This window comes from Phoxinus phoxinus (genome assembly GCF_949152265.1).
Source record: "Phoxinus phoxinus genome assembly, chromosome: 5".
Lineage (NCBI taxonomy): Eukaryota > Metazoa > Chordata > Actinopteri > Cypriniformes > Leuciscidae > Phoxinus > Phoxinus phoxinus.
In genome coordinates this window covers 1,172,181-1,190,000 of record NC_136880.1, presented here as the reverse complement: position 1 = coordinate 1,190,000, position 17,820 = coordinate 1,172,181, and the positions used below count along the sequence as shown (strand labels likewise).

Here is a 17,820-nt window from a genome sequence, read left to right as displayed (position 1 = left end):
GTGTTAGGCCTACTACAGTACACTTAGGCTACCAGGGCTTACCACAGTTACGGTGGTATTTGTAGTTAAAACATAGTAACAACACTTTCCATGGTTTTACCACTATAACCACAACGTTTGCCGTGCTTTTACCACAGTAACTGTGTTTCTGCTGTATACTATCTGTAGTTAAAGCACAATAACAGAACACTAACCCTGGTTTTACCACAGTAACTGTTAGTAACAGTTTTATTTCAGTAAACGTCTAGTCACCAAGTTGATTTGTAGTTGGGTCATTCCTGAGATTCTTTATTTTCTAATATTTCAACTGGGTTTTTTTAAACTATACAATTCATTTTCTAAATACCCCACATCATTAGGCATATCAAACCTAAAAAAATAATAATATTTTGTCAGGTCATGTCAGGTGGTAATCAGCAAGAAATTCCTTCTTTAATCCTCTTCACTATTTTCCCCCCTAAATTAAATGTGCCCTTGGCCCGGCGGTCCCGCTGGTGTGTGTGTAATGACACCATGGTCCCGTTAGATAGGTAGACGAGTACACACACAAACACACACACACAGTCTCGCTGTAAATAAGGTCAGTTTTATTGCTGAATCGTGACGTCCCTCGGACAGCTGGTCACATGACGCTGGTCAGGACGGGGCGTCACACCCTCGTATAAAGTCATGCAATTTCTACAAAGTCTTCAAAATCACACCATTGTTAAAAAGATGATTCGGCTCCTTAAAAAAGTCCAGTCTTTCCCCGTGGGCTCAGTTCTGTGACGGACGTTTGTTCGTGTGCCAGCATTCCCTGCCATAGTGTCCAAACTCAGCGCGGCGACTCCAGACCTGCAGACGAGCGGACGCCAGCGCTGGAGAACCTGCAGCTCATGCCAGCGGCTGGCCATGCGGTGCTCAGAGTCTTCAGTCACGCTAGGACTTCCGCTTGACCATCTCAGGGATCGATCATCAGCCCGATCACTAATAGATCAAGCACACGAGCGGCTGCAGAACCTGATCTGGACACTCGGAGCGCCTGCGCCGCACTGACATCAGCGGATCTCTCTCTCGTCTCTCTCGGGGACTTGTGTTCTGAGGAAGATCTCTCTTCAGTGAGTTCAAGCTGAACACGAGAACACACATCTGCCAGCCGAGCCAGACACACCGTCTTCATTCGAAGGGGAACCGAGAGTAGTGTTCAAGCCGTGCTGGCAGACACTGTTCTTGTTTTCAGCACAAACTCGTCTTTACTCAGAACACAAGACTCACAATCTGAAGTCATGAATCTCTTAATTTAGCACTGTACTGGGAAACAAACAATACTACAGGAAGAGCATCTGTTTCTGCAGTGTGTGTGACACACACACACACACCTGAACCGGCTGCCCGTCAGCATTAAACACACACACTCACACTCTCTCTCACACACACACACCTGAACCGGCTGTCCGTCAGCATTAAACACACACTCACACACCTGAACCTGCTGTCCGTCAGCATTAAACACACACACACACACACACACCCTCTCTCACACACACACACCTGAACCGGCTGTCCGTCAGCATTAAACACACACTCACACACCTGAACCTGCTGTCCGTCAGCATTAAACACACACTCACACACCTGAACCTGCTGTCCGTCAGCATTAAACACACACACACACACACACACACACACACACCCTCTCTCACACTCACTCACTCACTCACTCCTGAACCGGCTGTCCGTCAGCATTAAACACACACTCACACACACACACTCTCTCACGAACCGGCTGTCCGTTAGCATTAAACGCACACATACACACACACTCTGTCTCTCTCACTCACACACACACCTGAACCGGCTGTCCGTCAGCATTAAACGCACACATACACACACACTCACTCTGTCTCTCTCACTCACACACACACACACACACCTGAACCGGCTGTCCGTCAGCATTAAACGCACACATACACACACACTCTGTCTCTCTCACTCACACACACACACACACACACACACACACACCTGAACCGGCTGTCCGTCAGCATTAAACGCACACATACACACACACTCTCTCTCTCTCTCACACACACACACACACACACACACACACACACACACACACACACACACCTGAACCGGCTGTCCGTCAGCATTAAACGCACACATACACACACACTCTCTCTCTCTCACACACACACACACACACACACACACACACACACACACACACCTGAACCGGCTGTCCGTCAGCATTAAACTGCTCATTTCCTTTATTAAAGGTCAACGGATGCGTCACTGCGCTTGAATCCTGAAAACACATTGTCTAGCGTTTGATTCTACAATAAACAGTAAAAATTATGTTAAAATGCATTGAACTCAAAAATAAATACAAATCAAAATGAATAAAAAAGCACAAAAAAGAAAAATTCCCATTGGGGTGATTCTGCAGACAGACAGACGTCATGACGGCTTCATGAAAGACTGCAGTGAGGAGCAGGAGTGCAGACGATACAGAGCGGGATGAGGAGCCGGACACACGGTCAGCTGCAGGCGGAGTGAGGAGTGTTCCTGCATGTGTCCTGTGGATGGAGACGTGTGTGTCGAGCGCTTCCCAGGACCAGAGTCAGCTCTCCGTCAGGAGCGAGGGTCACACGAGCTGCATCATCATCATCATCATCATCATCATCATCATCGCTCGCCTCTACGGCCGGTGGAACCTGCACACACACACACACACACACACACACACACACACACACACACACACACACACACACACACACACACACACACACACAATAACTGAGGAGGGGAATAAGGTAGTAGGACATTTCTATGTTTTGGGAAGTTCCTCTACATGCGAGCGGGTCTGGATCATATCTCGGAAGCATTGCCTTTCTGTTCAGTCCTTGACGGCCCCTAATGCCGATCTTTAGAATGGCTCCTCCATGAGGAATATCTCGTGACCAATGTTGAGGATTATTTTGTTGATTTCAATCAGGAAGTGTTCCCCAATGGGAGCATGTTTCCTGAAGTGACGAGCAGAGCTGTGACCAGCGCAGCTTCAATATAGTGTTCACATAGCAGAACTCACTCAAGTTTACTCAAAGCCCTAAACAATCATGCTTGTACTCTACTCCCCGAGACCGTTCAGACGACACACGACTATCTGAGCTGTATGACGGTTTGCAAATACTATAGTACAGCATTTATGAAACACGTTTTTGTACTTTTTATCAGCAAATAACTCGGCACTACTTGGGGAGTTAATCGAATTGGCTTCACTTCATTGTAAAGTTCTAAGCTTTCAAATGACACTTATGTTGTGTTGAAATAAATATGATTATTCATGTTTTCATCACCAGGTGGCGTGAGTTTAGAGGGACTCAACACTTGTTGTAAGCTGAGTTTGCGCATTGAGAAGCCAGCACAGCCGGCTGCGGGAACACACTCATCCCGGAGACACGACAGACACGTCAGCCGAGTGTGTGACACGTGAGGAACGTCTCACGATCCACGCCATGGATTGCGTTTGGGCAGTTTCTAATCGTGAGAATCTGCTGTAAATAATGATGAGTGGTTTTCTACGATCTGTCCATGTTTTATGAAGTTATGAGTGAAAACGCCATGTGACATCTACATCTTTGTAAACTATTTTGGTTGTGAACGCACATTACTCGATGTGTGCAGACTCGTGAGAGGGAGAACAGCACAACAGGAGCACGCTGGATCTGAACGTGACGCCTCTGGGTTATTGTGCTACACATCTGGCTTCAGTGTCTATCGGCTCTTAAACACACACACACACACACACACACACACGGGAGCACGGCGTCGGGGTTAAAAGTGGAAAGGCACACATACAGCACCTCACTACCATGGTCAAATATACTTACTATGGTATTTGTATGAAAACTAGGCTAAAAAGATTTAGTATAAATGCACAAATGCTGTAAAACGATACTCCAGTACTCCTGTCTGCTGCATGACTACATTACTAATATAACACATGTGCCGGACACCGCTCCGCGAGAAGCGCTCCTGCTCTACTGAGATCAAGTCGACTTTTGGCACATTAACATTTATCAAACTCTTGGTATGGTTATATCAAAGAAAATGATATTGCGATAATTCTCGTTATTGTTTATTAGTTATACTGTTATGGTGAATGGCTATGATGACATTTACATTATAAAATTAATCTTTGCGTTGCGGAATCTCACTGAACTGGTCCAATGACAACTGCATAATGTTGAGATTAATGTTTTAAAAATACAACTCTTTATTGTTTGTATAAAAGCAATATCATGTAATAGCGTTGCACTTCATTGCTCTGTATATCAAAAACTGTGTGTGAGAGAGAGAGAGAGAGAGCGTCTGGTGTGTGTGTGTGCGAGAGAGAGAGAGAGAGAGAGAGAGAGAGAGAGCGTCTGGTGTGTGCGAGAGAGAGAGAGAGAGAGCGTCTGGTGTGTGTGTGTGCGAGAGAGAGAAAGAGAGAGCGTCTGGTGTGTGAGAGAGAGAGAGAGAGAGAGAGAGAGAGAGAGAGAGAGAGCGCGTCTGGTGTGTGCGAGAGAGAGAGAGAGAGAGAGAGAGAGAGAGAGCGTCTGGTGTGTGTGCGTGTGTGTGTGCGAGAGAGAGAGAGAGAGAGCGTCTGGTGTGTGTGTGTGCGCGAGAGAGAGAGAGAGAGAGAGAGAGAGAGAGAGCGTCTGGTGTGTGCGAGAGAGAGAGAGAGCGACCGGTGTGTGTGTGTGCGAGAGAGAGAGAAAGAGAGAGCGAGCGTCCGGTGTGTGTGTGTGCGAGAGAGAGAGAGAGAGAGAGAGAGAGAGAGAGAGAGAGAGAGAGAGAGAGAGAGAGAGAGAGCGCGTCCGCTGTGTGTGTGTGTGTGCGAGAGAGAGAGAGAGAGAGAGAGAGAGAGAGAGAGAGAGAGCGCGTCCGCTGTGTGTGTGTGTGTGCGAGAGAGAGAAAGCGTCCGGTGTGTGTGTGTTCACCTGGTCAGATGCCGGCTGGACTCGTGCACCTCCATCTCATTGCTCTTGAAATCATTCAGCTCTTTCCTGATGGCGGCCTGCAGAACAACACACACACACACACACACGGTTAGTACAGCTGAAGCTAGCGCAGGTTTAGTTTGTTTGCGCGTGCTTCGGTCATGTTTGCGTAACACAAGCTCACAGGTGCATGTGTCCCGCAGTGTGTGTTCATTAACCATGTTACTCACTATTATCCTTTCAGTCTGATCGACTTCTGTATTATTCATCAGTTTAGTTGCACCTTAATACCAGATGATTGTCATTCTGTTACACAAAAACAGAACACGTAACACTCATGAAGTGACCTCATTATTCGGCCGTGAATAATCTCCATTCATAAACCTCGGAGAGAATAATCGTGTGATATAAGGAGTCATCATCCTGAAGTCTTCATCTCTGCTTGTCTCTGCTAAATGCTTGGTTTAGTCTTGTTGCTCTTGCATGGAAAAGTGTGATGCACCGGAAGTGTTCCTGATACACCCAAACTGCACTTACAGTTATTATATCTGTCAGAACCCGAAAGAAATTTGTTTCCCGAAGTTTGTGTGTCTTATAACGTAACGCTGTGAGTTTGTGTCTTATAACGTAACGCTGTGAGTTTGTGTGTCTTATAACGTAACGCTGTGAGTTTGTGTGTCTTATAACGTAACGCTGTGAGTTTGTGTCTTATAACGTAACGCTGTGAGTTTGTGTGTCTTATAACGTAACGCTGTGAGTTTGTGTGTCTTATAACGTAACGCTGTGAGTTTGTGTGTCTTATAACGTAACGCTGTGAGTTTGTGTGTCTTATAACGTAACGCTGTGAGTTTGTGTCTTATAACGTAACGCTGTGAGTTTGTGTGTCTTATAACGTAACGCTGTGAGTTTGTGTGTCTTATAACGTAACGCTGTGAGTTTGTGTGTCTTATAACGTAACGCTGTGAGTTTGTGTGTCTTATAACGTAACGCTGTGAGTTTGTGTGTCTTATAACGTAACGCTGTGAGTTTGTGTGTCTTATAACGTAACGCTGTGAGTTTGTGTGTCTTATAACGTAACGCTGTGAGTTTGTGTGTCTTATAACGTAACGCTGTGAGTTTGTGTGTCTTATAACGTAACACTGTGAGTTTGTGTGTCTTATAACGTAACGCTGTGAGTTTGTGTGTCTTATAACGTAACGCTGTGAGTTTGTGTGTCTTATAACGTAACGCTGTGAGTTTGTGTGTCTTATAACGTAACGCTGTGAGTTTGTGTGTCTTATAACGTAACGCTGTGAGTTTGTGTGTCTTATAACGTAACGCTGTGAGTTTGTGTGTCTTATAACGTAACGCTGTGAGTTTGTGTGTCTTATAACGTAACGCTGTGAGTTTGTGTGTCTTATAACGTAACGCTGTGAGTTTGTGTGTCTTATAACGTAACACTGTGAGTTTGTGTGTCTTATAACGTAACGCTGTGAGTTTGTGTGTCTTATAACGTAACGCTGTGAGTTTGTGTGTCTTATAACGTAACGCTGTGAGTTTGTGTGTCTTATAACGTAACGCTGTGAGTTTGTGTGTCTTATAACGTAACGCTGTGAGTTTGTGTGTCTTATAACGTAACGCTGTGAGTTTGTGTGTCTTATAACGTAACGCTGTGAGTTTGTGTGTCTTATAACGTAACGCTGTGAGTTTGTGTGGCTTATAACGTAACGCTGTGAGTTTGTGTCTTATAACGTAACGCTGTGAGTTTGTGTGTCTTATAACGTAATGCTGTGAGTTTGTGTGTCTTATAACGTAACGCTGTGAGTTTGTGTGTCTTATAACGTAACGCTGTGAGTTTGTGTGTCTTACAACGTAACTCTGTGAGTTTGTGTGTCTTATAACGTAACGCTGTGAGTTTGTGTGTCTTATAACGTAACGCTGTGAGTTTGTGTGTCTTATAACGTAACGCTGTGAGTTTGTGTGTCTTATAACGTAACGATGTGAGTTTGTGTGTCTTATAACGTAACGCTGTGAGTTTGTGTCTTATAACGTAACGCTGTGAGTTTGTGTGTCTTATAACGTAACGCTGTGAGTTTGTGTGTCTTATAACGTAACGCTGTGAGTTTGTGTGTCTTATAACGTAACGATGTGAGTTTGTGTGTCTTATAACGTAACGCTGTGAGTTTGTGTCTTATAACGTAACGCTGTGAGTTTGTGTGTCTTATAACGTAACGCTGTGAGTTTGTGTGTCTTACAACGTAACTCTGTGAGTTTGTGTGTCTTATAACGTAACGCTGTGAGTTTGTGTGTCTTATAACGTAACGCTGTGAGTTTGTGTGTCTTATAACGTAACACTGTGAGTTTGTGTGTCTTATAACGTAACGCTGTGAGTTTGTGTGTCTTATAACGTAACGCTGTGAGTTTGTGTGTCTTACAACGTAACGCTGTGAGTTTGTGTGTCTTACAACGTAACACTGTGAGTTTGTGTCTTATAACGTAACACTGTGAGTTTGTGTCTTATAACGTAACGCTGTGAGTTTGTGTGTCTTACAACGTAACGCTGTGAGTTTGTGTGTCTTACAACGTAACTCTGTGAGTTTGTGTGTCTTACAACGTAACTCTGTGAGTTTGTGTCTTACAACGTAACGCTGTGAGTTTGTGTCTTATAACGTAACGCTGTGAGTTTGTGTGTCTTATAACGTAACGCTGTGAGTTTGTGTGTCTTACAACGTAACGCTGTGAGTTTGTGTGTCTTATAACGTAACGCTGTGAGTTTGTGTGTCTTACAACGTAACGCTGTGAGTTTGTGTGTCTTACAACGTAACACTGTGAGTTTGTGTGTCTTATAACGTAACGCTGTGAGTTTGTGTGTCTTACAACGTAACTCTGTGAGTTTGTGTGTCTTATAACGTAACGCTGTGAGTTTGTGTGTCTTACAACGTAACGCTGTGAGTTTGTGTGTCTTACAACGTAACTCTGTGAGTTTGTGTGTCTTACAACGTAACTCTGTGAGTTTGTGTCTTATAACGTAACGCTGTGAGTTTGTGTGTCTTACAACGTAACGCTGTGAGTTTGTGTCTTATAACGTAACGCTGTGAGTTTGTGTGTCTTATAACGTAACGCTGTGAGTTTGTGTGACTTATAACGTAACGCTGTGAGTTTGTGTGTCTTATAACGTAACGCTGTGAGTTTGTGTGGCTAATAACGTAACGCTGTGAGTTTGTGTGTCTTATAACGTAACGCTGTGAGTTTGTGTGTCTTACAACGTAACGCTGTGAGTTTGTGTGTCTTACAACGTAACTCTGTGAGTTTGTGTGTCTTATAACGTAACGCTGTGAGTTTGTGTGTCTTATAACGTAACGCTGTGAGTTTGTGTGTCTTATAACGTAACGCTGTGAGTTTGTGTGTCTTATAACGTAACGCTGTGAGTTTGTGTGTCTTATAACGTAACGCTGTGAGTTTGTGTGTCTTACAACGTAACTCTGTGAGTTTGTGTGTCTTACAACGTAACGCTGTGAGTTTGTGTGTCTTACAACGTAACGCTGTGAGTTTGTGTGTCTTACAACGTAACTCTGTGAGTTTGTGTGTCTTATAACGTAACGCTGTGAGTTTGTGTGTCTTATAACGTAACTCTGTGAGTTTGTGTGTCTTATAACGTAACTCGGTGAGTTTGTGTGTCTTACAACGTAACTCTGTGAGTTTGTGTCTTATAACGTAACTCTGTGAGTTTGTGTGTCTTACAACGTAACGCTGTGAGTTTGTGTCTTATAACGTAACGCTGTGAGTTTGTGTGTCTTATAACGTAACACTGTGAGTTTGTGTCTTATAACGTAACACTGTGAGTTTGTGTCTTACAACGTAACGCTGTGAGTTTGTGTGTCTTACAACGTAACTCTGTGAGTTTGTGTGTCTTATAACGTAACGCTGTGAGTTTGTGTGTCTTATAACGTAACGCTGTGAGTTTGTGTGTCTTATAACGTAACTCTGTGAGTTTGTGTGTCTTATAACGTAACTCTGTGAGTTTGTGTGTCTTACAACGTAACTCTGTGAGTTTGTGTGTCTTACAACGTAACTCTGTGAGTTTGTGTCTTATAACGTAACGCTGTGAGTTTGTGTGTCTTACAACGTAACGCTGTGAGTTTGTGTCTTATAACGTAACGCTGTGAGTTTGTGTGTCTTATAACGTAACACTGTGAGTTTGTGTCTTATAACGTAACACTGTGAGTTTGTGTCTTACAACGTAACTCTGTGAGTTTGTGTGTCTTATAACGTAACACTGTGAGTTTGTGTGTCTTATAACGTAACGCTGTGAGTTTGTGTGTCTTATAACGTAACGCTGTGAGTTTGTGTGTCTTATAACGTAACGCTGTGAGTTTGTGTGTCTTATAACGTAACGCTGTGAGTTTGTGTGTCTTATAACGTAACGCTGTGAGTTTGTGTTTCTTATAACGTAACGCTGTGAGTTTGTGTGTCTTACAACGTAACGCTGTGAGTTTGTGTGTCTTACAACGTAACGCTGTGAGTTTGTGTGACTTATAACGTAACGCTGTGAGTTTGTGTGTCTTATAACGTAACGCTGTGAGTTTGTGTGTCTTATAACGTAACGCTGTGAGTTTGTGTGTCTTATAACGTAACGCTGTGAGTTTGTGTGTCTTATAACGTAACGCTGTGAGTTTGTGTGTCTTATAACGTAACGCTGTGAGTTTGTGTCTTATATCGTAACGCTGTGAGTTTGTGTGTCTTATAACGTAACGCTGTGAGTTTGTGTGTCTTATAACGTAACGCTGTGAGTTTGTGTGTCTTATAACGTAACGCTGTGAGTTTGTGTGTCTTATAACGTAACGCTGTGAGTTTGTGTGACTTATAACGTAACGCTGTGAGTTTGTGTGTCTTATAACGTAACGCTGTGAGTTTGTGTGTCTTATAACGTAACGCTGTGAGTTTGTGTGGCTTATAACTTAACGCTGTGAGTTTGTGTGGTTTATATCGTAACGCTGTGAGTTTGTGTGTCTTATAACGTAACGCTGTGAGTTTGTGTGTCTTATAACGTAACGCTGTGAGTTTGTGTGTCTTATAACGTAACGCTGTGAGTTTGTGTGTCTTATAACGTAACGCTGTGAGTTTGTGTGTCTTATAACTTAACGCTGTGAGTTTGTGTGGTTTATATCGTAACGCTGTGAGTTTGTGTGTCTTATAACGTAACGCTGTGAGTTTGTGTGTCTTATAACGTAACGCTGTGAGTTTGTGTGTCTTATAACGTAACGCTGTGAGTTTGTGTGTCTTATAACGTAACGCTGTGAGTTTGTGTGTCTTATAACGTAACGCTGTGAGTTTGTGTGTCTTATAACGTAACGCTGTGAGTTTGTGTGTCTTATAACGTAACACTGTGAGTTTCTGTGTCTTATAACGTAACGCTGTGAGTTTGTGTGTCTTATAACGTAACGCTGTGAGTTTGTGTGTCTTACAACGTAACTCTGTGAGTTTGTGTCTTACAACGTAACTCTGTGAGTTTGTGTGTCTTATAACGTAACACTGTGAGTTTGTGTGTCTTATAACGTAACTCTGTGAGTTTGTGTGTCTTATAACGTAACGCTGTGAGTTTGTGTGTCTTATAGCGTAACGCTGTGAGTTTGTGTGTCTTATAACGTAACGCTGTGAGTTTGTGTGTCTTATAACGTAACGCTGTGAGTTTGTGTGTCTTATAACGTAACGATGTGAGTTTGTGTGTCTTATAACGTAACGCTGTGAGTTTGTGTGTCTTATAACGTAACGCTGTGAGTTTGTGTGTCTTATAACGTAACGCTGTGAGTTTGTGTGTCTTATAACGTAACGCTGTGAGTTTGTGTGTCTTATAGCGTAACACTGTGAGTTTGTGTGTCTTATAACGTAACGCTGTGAGTTTGTGTGTCTTATAGCGTAACACTGTGAGTTTGTGTGTCTTATAACGTAACGCTGTGAGTTTGTGTGTCTTATAACGTAACGCTGTGAGTTTGTGTCTTATAACGTAACACTGTGAGTTTGTGTGGCTTATAACGTAACGCTGTGAGTTTGTGTCTTATAACGTAACACTGTGAGTTTGTGTCTTATAACGTAACGCTGTGAGTTTGTGTGTCTTATAACGTAACGCTGTGAGTTTGTGTGTCTTATAACGTAACGCTGTGAGTTTGTGTGTCTTATAACGTAACGCTGTGAGTTTGTGTGTCTTATAACGTAGCGCTGTGAGTTTGTGTGTCTTATAACGTAACGCTGTGAGTTTGTGTGTCTTATAACGTAACGCTGTGAGTTTGTGTGTCTTATAGCGTAACGCTGTGAGTTTGTGTGTCTTATAACGTAACGCTGTGAGTTTGTGTGTCTTATAACGTAACGCTGTGAGTTTGTGTGTCTTATAGCGTAACACTGTGAGTTTGTGTGTCTTATAACCTAACGCTGTGAGTTTGTGTGTCTTATAACGTAACGCTGTGAGTTTGTGTGTCTTATAGCGTAACGCTGTGAGTTTGTGTGACTTATAACGTAACGCTGTGAGTTTGTGTGTCTTATAACGTAACGCTGTGAGTTTGTGTGTCTTATAACCTAACGCTGTGAGTTTGTGTCTTATAACGTAACGCTGTGAGTTTGTGTGTCTTATAGCGTAACGCTGTGAGTTTGTGTGTCTTATAACGTAACGCTGTGAGTTTGTGTGGCTTATAACGTAACGCTGTGAGTTTGTGTGTCTTATAACGTAACGCTGTGAGTTTGTGTGTCTTATAACGTAACGCTGTGAGTTTGTGTGTCTTATAACGTAACGCTGTGAGTTTGTGTGGTTTATAATGTTCATCTGGGAACGTGTGCATTTCACCAAATTTGTAACGGAAATCATTTATAAACTCACACCAGTGTTACTCATTTGTGGCTCGCATGGCGGTAAATAATAATACGGTGATATGATCATGCAGTCAATACAGATATTTCATAAAAACATTAAAAACAAGTAGGGCTATAACATAACCCATTAAAGGGTTAAAGACTCAAAGTGTCTGCTCTATTACAAATGATTTAGATCGAAATGAAAGGGAAATTATTGCTTTTCTAATCCGATTGACAGAACATAAACACTTGATCGGACTGAAAACCGAAACTGAAAGGAGTGCGCATGTGCAATGATGTAGAAATAGCGTAAAAAAGGCTTTTGAAAAGCAAGAAATTCCCGCGGTATATCGGTAAAACGCTTTAAATCAATGAAAAGTGAACAGCATGAGTAAGATAGATCAGAAGATGGGTCAGAGATGATTTTGACCACTTTATTAAGTTTTGTTTTGTAGAAAGCCTTTCTTTAAATTGAATTTCGTTTGTATGAATTGTATTGTAACGGTGGCTGTCCCAAATCAAATTTGACTAGCAGATTTTAAATTTAAATTGTTCGGGCGCCAGACAAGTCAAAACTTGTCAAGTAAAAAAAATATATGTAATGAAGTTTAGATTCCCAGATAGCTCAAACCACTGTTACAAAAAAATAAATTCCTAACAATACCCACAATAACATAGAATAAGGCGTAAAGACACATTCAGAGATTGAAGGGTTTTAGATCAAGAAAATATATATTTTAAGAAAACATATTTTGCAAAAAAAAATAGACAGTTCAATTCACACAGAGTTTGTATTTGTTTCTTTTGCCTCACATGACAAATGACACAACAAATTAATGAAAACAGACAGTAAGGAGGTTGCGCAGTTCAAGATTTCCCAAACAAAACAAACAATTAAATAAACAAAAAAAAATTCACGAGAGTCTTTGATCGATAATGTCCATAAGTTCGTTATTTTTTCAGACTCAGTTTTTCAAGTTCAATACCAACCAAAAGAAAATGTAAATAAAATAAAAAAACACACAAAGAAAAAATAAGTAATCCAAACGAGTGTTTGGTGTATGCGTGTGTGCGTAATGAGCGTGTGTGCGTAATGAGCGTGTGTGCGTCGGCTGCGTGGAGCAGTCTGTATAGCGGCCGCAAATCCAGGGCCGGGGAAAGAGTTTGGAGAATTGGCGTGAGGTTAAAAGATGATGGACATCAACACTAGTACCTGAGGCAGGCGAACCAGGCTGGCTTGTGTTGCACCAGGCAGACGAACCATGCAGAGTTCAATTTCTCTGTCACTTCGGCGATCGCACCCAGTCAGCGCATGCACAGAGACTCCAGCAAACAATAGCAACGACAGCCTTCAGGTAGCGTGTGTCCCACTCCGATAAACTCCACGTTCGTTTAGTTTGTTTTTCCTTGCTCCTCCTCTTCCGTTTCTTGCTCTCTTTTATATTCACTTTCCTTATTGGTTTCCGCCCATTAGAAAGAATGAAAAGCTGATATGGATTTCTTCCATATCGCCACACTCTCCCTCCCTGGAGAAGACAACCCATGGTTGTGGAAAAGTGAATCATATTTAAAATCCAATGAATTCCTCTTCATCAGAAGAGTCATTGAAGAGTTGGCGGAGCCTTTTCTTCTCCTGGCATTCCAGCTCTTCAGCCGTGGGAAAACATGGTTTCAGGTTGCACACATGCACTATGCGAACATCCTCGCCAGTGAGCTCTAGTGCTACTCGATAGTTCAATGGACCCACCTGCTTTATGATACGGTAAGGGCCTTTCCATTTTGGAGCAAATTTGGCAGTAAAGTGGTGTTGTGCACTAGACTGGGGAAAGGTTCTCATCCACACACGATCCTTTTCCTTGTATGTGACATCTCGTCTTTTTTTATCATAATTCCGGAGCTGTCTCTTTTGGGCTTTTTTAGAGCATTCCATGGCTTTGGTCTGAAGCTCAGTTAGGTGGTGGACTGTATCGTAAGATGTGCAGTCTGGAGTCAGATTCTTGCCATGTAACAACTTGTCCATGGGACTTTGCAGTTTCCTCCCCAAATGAAGCTCTGCAGGGGTCATCCCAATCGTTTCCTGGACAGCTGAATTAATAGCAAAACGGAGTTCTGGTAAGTATTGGTCCCATTTTCTGTGATTGTTGTCCACATAGGCAGAAATCATACCTTTGAGCGTACGATTAACCCTCTCTGTCATATTTGTTTGTGGATGGTATGCTGTTGTTAGTTTAGGTTTGATACTCCACTTTTGACAGAGTTCTCTGAACAGTGATGACACAAATTGTGTACCTCTATCCGACAGAATGAAGTCCGGCACCCCCCACCGGGTTAGAATTTCCTTCCGAAGAAGTAATGCAACAGTCTGAGCGTTAGCGTTGCGCATGGGGAAACATTCCACCCAGCGGGAGTAATAGTCTACAAAGACCAAGAGGTACTCATTTTGCTGAGTGCTACGTGGCATTGGCCCCATAATGTCCACTCCAAGCATCTCGTTGGGACGGTTGGTGGTGATTTGTTGCAGTTTGCCCACAGGTTTCTGATTCTCTCCCTTAAGTGTCTGACATTTAACACACTCCTTAACATGGTGTTTTACGTCAGTCCACATTCCAGGCCAGAATGCAACATCATGGATACGCTTGTAGGTCTTATAAATACCTACATGTCCGCTCCATGGATTAGCGTGGTAGTGGTGGAGAATGGACGACACAAGGCTGTTAGGAATGCACACTCTGTAATGAACTTGATTGTTCGCCAGGTGAGTTTTGTGATAGAGTTTATCCTCCACTATCTCATATTGATCCTTTAGAGGAGAATCATTTTCTGCAAGTGCTTGAAGTGTGTTTGCAATTACAGGGTCTTTGTGCTGTTCCTCCCAGATTGTGGCTGGAGACATCGGAAGTTCAGCATTCTCCTGTTGGCTGGTGTACAGGCTACAACTGGTGCGAATCCGAGACAGAGCATCTGGTGCCATATTTAGTTTTCCTTTGCGATATTCAATGATAAAATCAAATCTCTGAAGTCGCAAGGCCCACCGGATGAGTCGACTCGTGGTTTTTGTGGAAGACATTACCCATTGTAGCGCTGAGTGATCCGTGATGACAGTGAACAGTTTGTGCTCTAGGTAGTGCTGCCATTTTTCCAGGGCCCAGATTACAGCCAAGCACTCTTTTTCGGTGGTTGAGTAATTGGTCTCTGCTTTGTTCAGGGTTCTGCTGGCATAAGCAATAACTTGTTCCAATCCTTTTTCCTTGCGCTGGGTCAGCACAGCACCCAAACCAAGGTCACTGGCATCCGTGTAGACAGTAAAAGGAAGTTGAAGGTCAGGATGGCCAAGAATAGGAGGAGAGGTAAGACAGCATTTTAAATGTTCAAAGGCTTGCTGACATTGTTGTGACCAGAGGAATGAATATCCCTTTTTTTTCAGTGCATTGATAGGTTCAGCGATCCTGGAGAAGTTTGGTACAAACCGGTGGTACCACCCGGCTAACCCCAGGAAACGCTGGACTTCCTTGATGTTGGTGGGCACAGGGTATTCCCGTATAGCCTCCACTTTACTTGGGTCTGCAGCTATGCCTTGGACGTTGACGACATGTCCCAGAAAGGTTATTTCCTGAAGGCAGAACGTGCTTTTTTTTAAATTAATGGTTAGGCCAGCTATTCGTAGTTTGTGAAGAACAGCCTGGAGGTCGAAGAAGTGCTGTGCTACAGATGGGGAGTAAATAATGATGTCGTCAATGTAGACGAAACAAATGTCTCCACGCAATTCTCCTAGAACATTCTCCATTAGCCTTTGGAAGGTTGCTGGGGCATTTTTTAATCCAAACGGCATAACATTAAACTGGAACAGTCCTGATGAAGTTGTGAAAGCAGTCTTTGGTTTACTTTCTTGATCCATGTTTACTTGCCAGTAGCCACTGTTAAGGTCAATGGTGGAAAAGATGGCCGCTCCAGATAATGACTCCAGGATCTCAGTGATGTTGGGTAAAGGGTACGCATCATTCTCTGTAATGGCATTAACTTTCCTGTAGTCCACACAAAACCTGAGACTTCCGTCTTTTTTAGGGACCAAGACGACAGGTGAGGCCCATCCTGAGTGTGACGGTTCTACGATGCCGGCAGTCAACATCTCTTCCAGCTGCTCTTTTATGACAGCTTGTTTGGCAGGTGATGTGCGGTATGGTCTTTGTTTTATCGGTACTTGGTGGGTAGTATATATGTGATGCTGCATAACTTCAGTACGTCCTGGACGAAGGGTACAAACTTGAGGGTTTGACTCGAGGATCTGCCGTAGTTGTTGCTTGTCTTCAGGAGTTAAGTGGGCATCATTTATAGCAGTGTCAATTAATGTCTTTTCATCCAGGCAGGCTGGTGGTTGAGCTGTGTTAAGTTGAGGAGGAGGCACAGAAGATAGTAAGGAGAGGCTGTTGGGATTTTTATTTCCCATCTTTCCCTTTGAATGTTGGGAGCTGAGAACTGGTACACTGGCATTTGTTGGCTGGAAAGGATAATCCTCTTTAGGATTAGACTGAAATGAATACTTTTGGTCCGCCACATTGATCTGCATCCCACTGGAGAAGATAAAGTCCAGTCCTAATACAACTGCATAGGCCAGGGCTTTGGCTGACAGAACCACAGCAGGTATTGTGAATACTTTTTGATGTAGGGTGATTGGCATGTTTATCCAACCTAAAGGAATTTCTGCTTCCCCGTTGGCTAGGTAGAGCGGACCCTGGGTCCATGGATGGAGTCTTTGTGAAGTGAGCTCTTTCCAGAGATTCTCATGTAGAAGGGTGTAGCTAGCCCCAGTATCAACAATAGCCTTTCCGTTCCATGTACCAATACAGAGGGGTATCACTAATTGTTGTGGAACAATGGTAGTAGGTGGTGGTTTCTTACCAGTTGTTGGTGACTTGTGGGGAAAGGTGGCACACACAGAGCGATTGCCAGGTGGACCGGTACCTTTAGAAGCTGGAAATGTTGTCCGCTTGCTACTAGAGGAAGGGTGTTGGCTGGTGGACTGAGGTGACTGGGCCTGAGAAGAGACAAAGTGAGGACAGCTTCCAGGTGAGTGATGGCCGTTACATCGCCAGCATTGCACTAAAGGCTTCTCTGCCGGGCGGTTGGAAATAGGTCTTTGATGCATAGATAGGGGTTGCTTAGAACTCGCACGTTTTTCATATTGCAGTTGTTGTTCGTAGTCTTTTTCGAGCTGTTGGCCTAATTTCACGAGTTCATCGACTGTGTTCACTCGACTACGTATCTGGCTTGTAAGGTAGGGATTCATATTTTTTAAAATCATCTTTACCAATTCACTGTCCGTCAAGGTAGATTTCCACCTCTTGCAGAGAGCTCTGTAGGTAAATGCAAAGTCTCTAATGCTCTCCCTTTCTCCCTGTGTTCTTGTCCTTACCCTTTCAGCCAGCTCGTCTTCATAATCCTCTGAGAGGAAAGCAGAGAGGAAAGCAGATTCAAACTCCTCCCACGTGGTTACGGAGGATCGAGCAACTTCCCACCAGTCCCGGGCAGTACCGTAAAGGACAGTGCGGAAAGTGGCAAGGATGTCGGCATCAGCAAGGGGATGTAACGCCAAGAAATCCTGACATCGGGTTAGATAGAGCAAGGGGTCAACATCATCTGACTGTCTTCCAAAAGTAGGAAAAGTAATTTTAAGATGATCACTCTTTACAGCGGGAAGCATTGGAGCAGTAACGGGTGATGCAGGTGAAACTGGAGTGGTTAGAGGCAATGGAGCAGTAACTGGTGATGCAGGTAAAACTGGAGTGGTCAAAGGCAATGAAGCAGTAACTGTTGTCTGCAAATCAGTCATTTGTTTCTCTTGACTTTCGAGTCTTTTTTCAAGTTCAGTTTGTAAGCTTTTTACCACTGCACACAGGGTGTTGGTGGTTTGAGTGCACTGGGTGAGCTCTGTAGACAACTGGTCATGATTTCTTTGATGGGTTACCAGGTAGGATTTGATGTCTTGCTGAAGCTCCACTTGAAGTTGGTCTATCATGAACCTCACTTCAGA

The 17,820-nt window shown here is 43.3% G+C and overlaps 1 protein-coding gene across 9 annotated transcripts in view; it reads right to left on the bottom strand.

Moving 5' to 3' along the window:
• Positions 1 to 523: 523 nt before the first annotated feature.
• The window catches only part of LOC306998008 (phosphatase and actin regulator 1), a 99,682-nt gene continuing 82,385 nt past the window's right edge, over positions 524 to 17,820 (bottom strand). For 3 of the 9 annotated variants that reach the window (XM_079611716.1, XM_079611717.1, XM_079611713.1), the window contains exons 12-13: positions 4,971 to 5,047; positions 524 to 2,699 (exon numbers count right to left, since the gene is read on the bottom strand). In XM_079611716.1, the coding sequence (XP_079467842.1) occupies positions 2,684 to 2,699; positions 4,971 to 5,047 (93 nt within the window). In that variant the 3' untranslated portion in view covers positions 524 to 2,683. The remainder of the gene's footprint in view (positions 2,700 to 4,970; positions 5,048 to 17,820) is intronic. The other 6 variants (XM_079611718.1, XM_079611712.1, XR_013797489.1 and 3 more) reach the window with 5 other exon arrangements.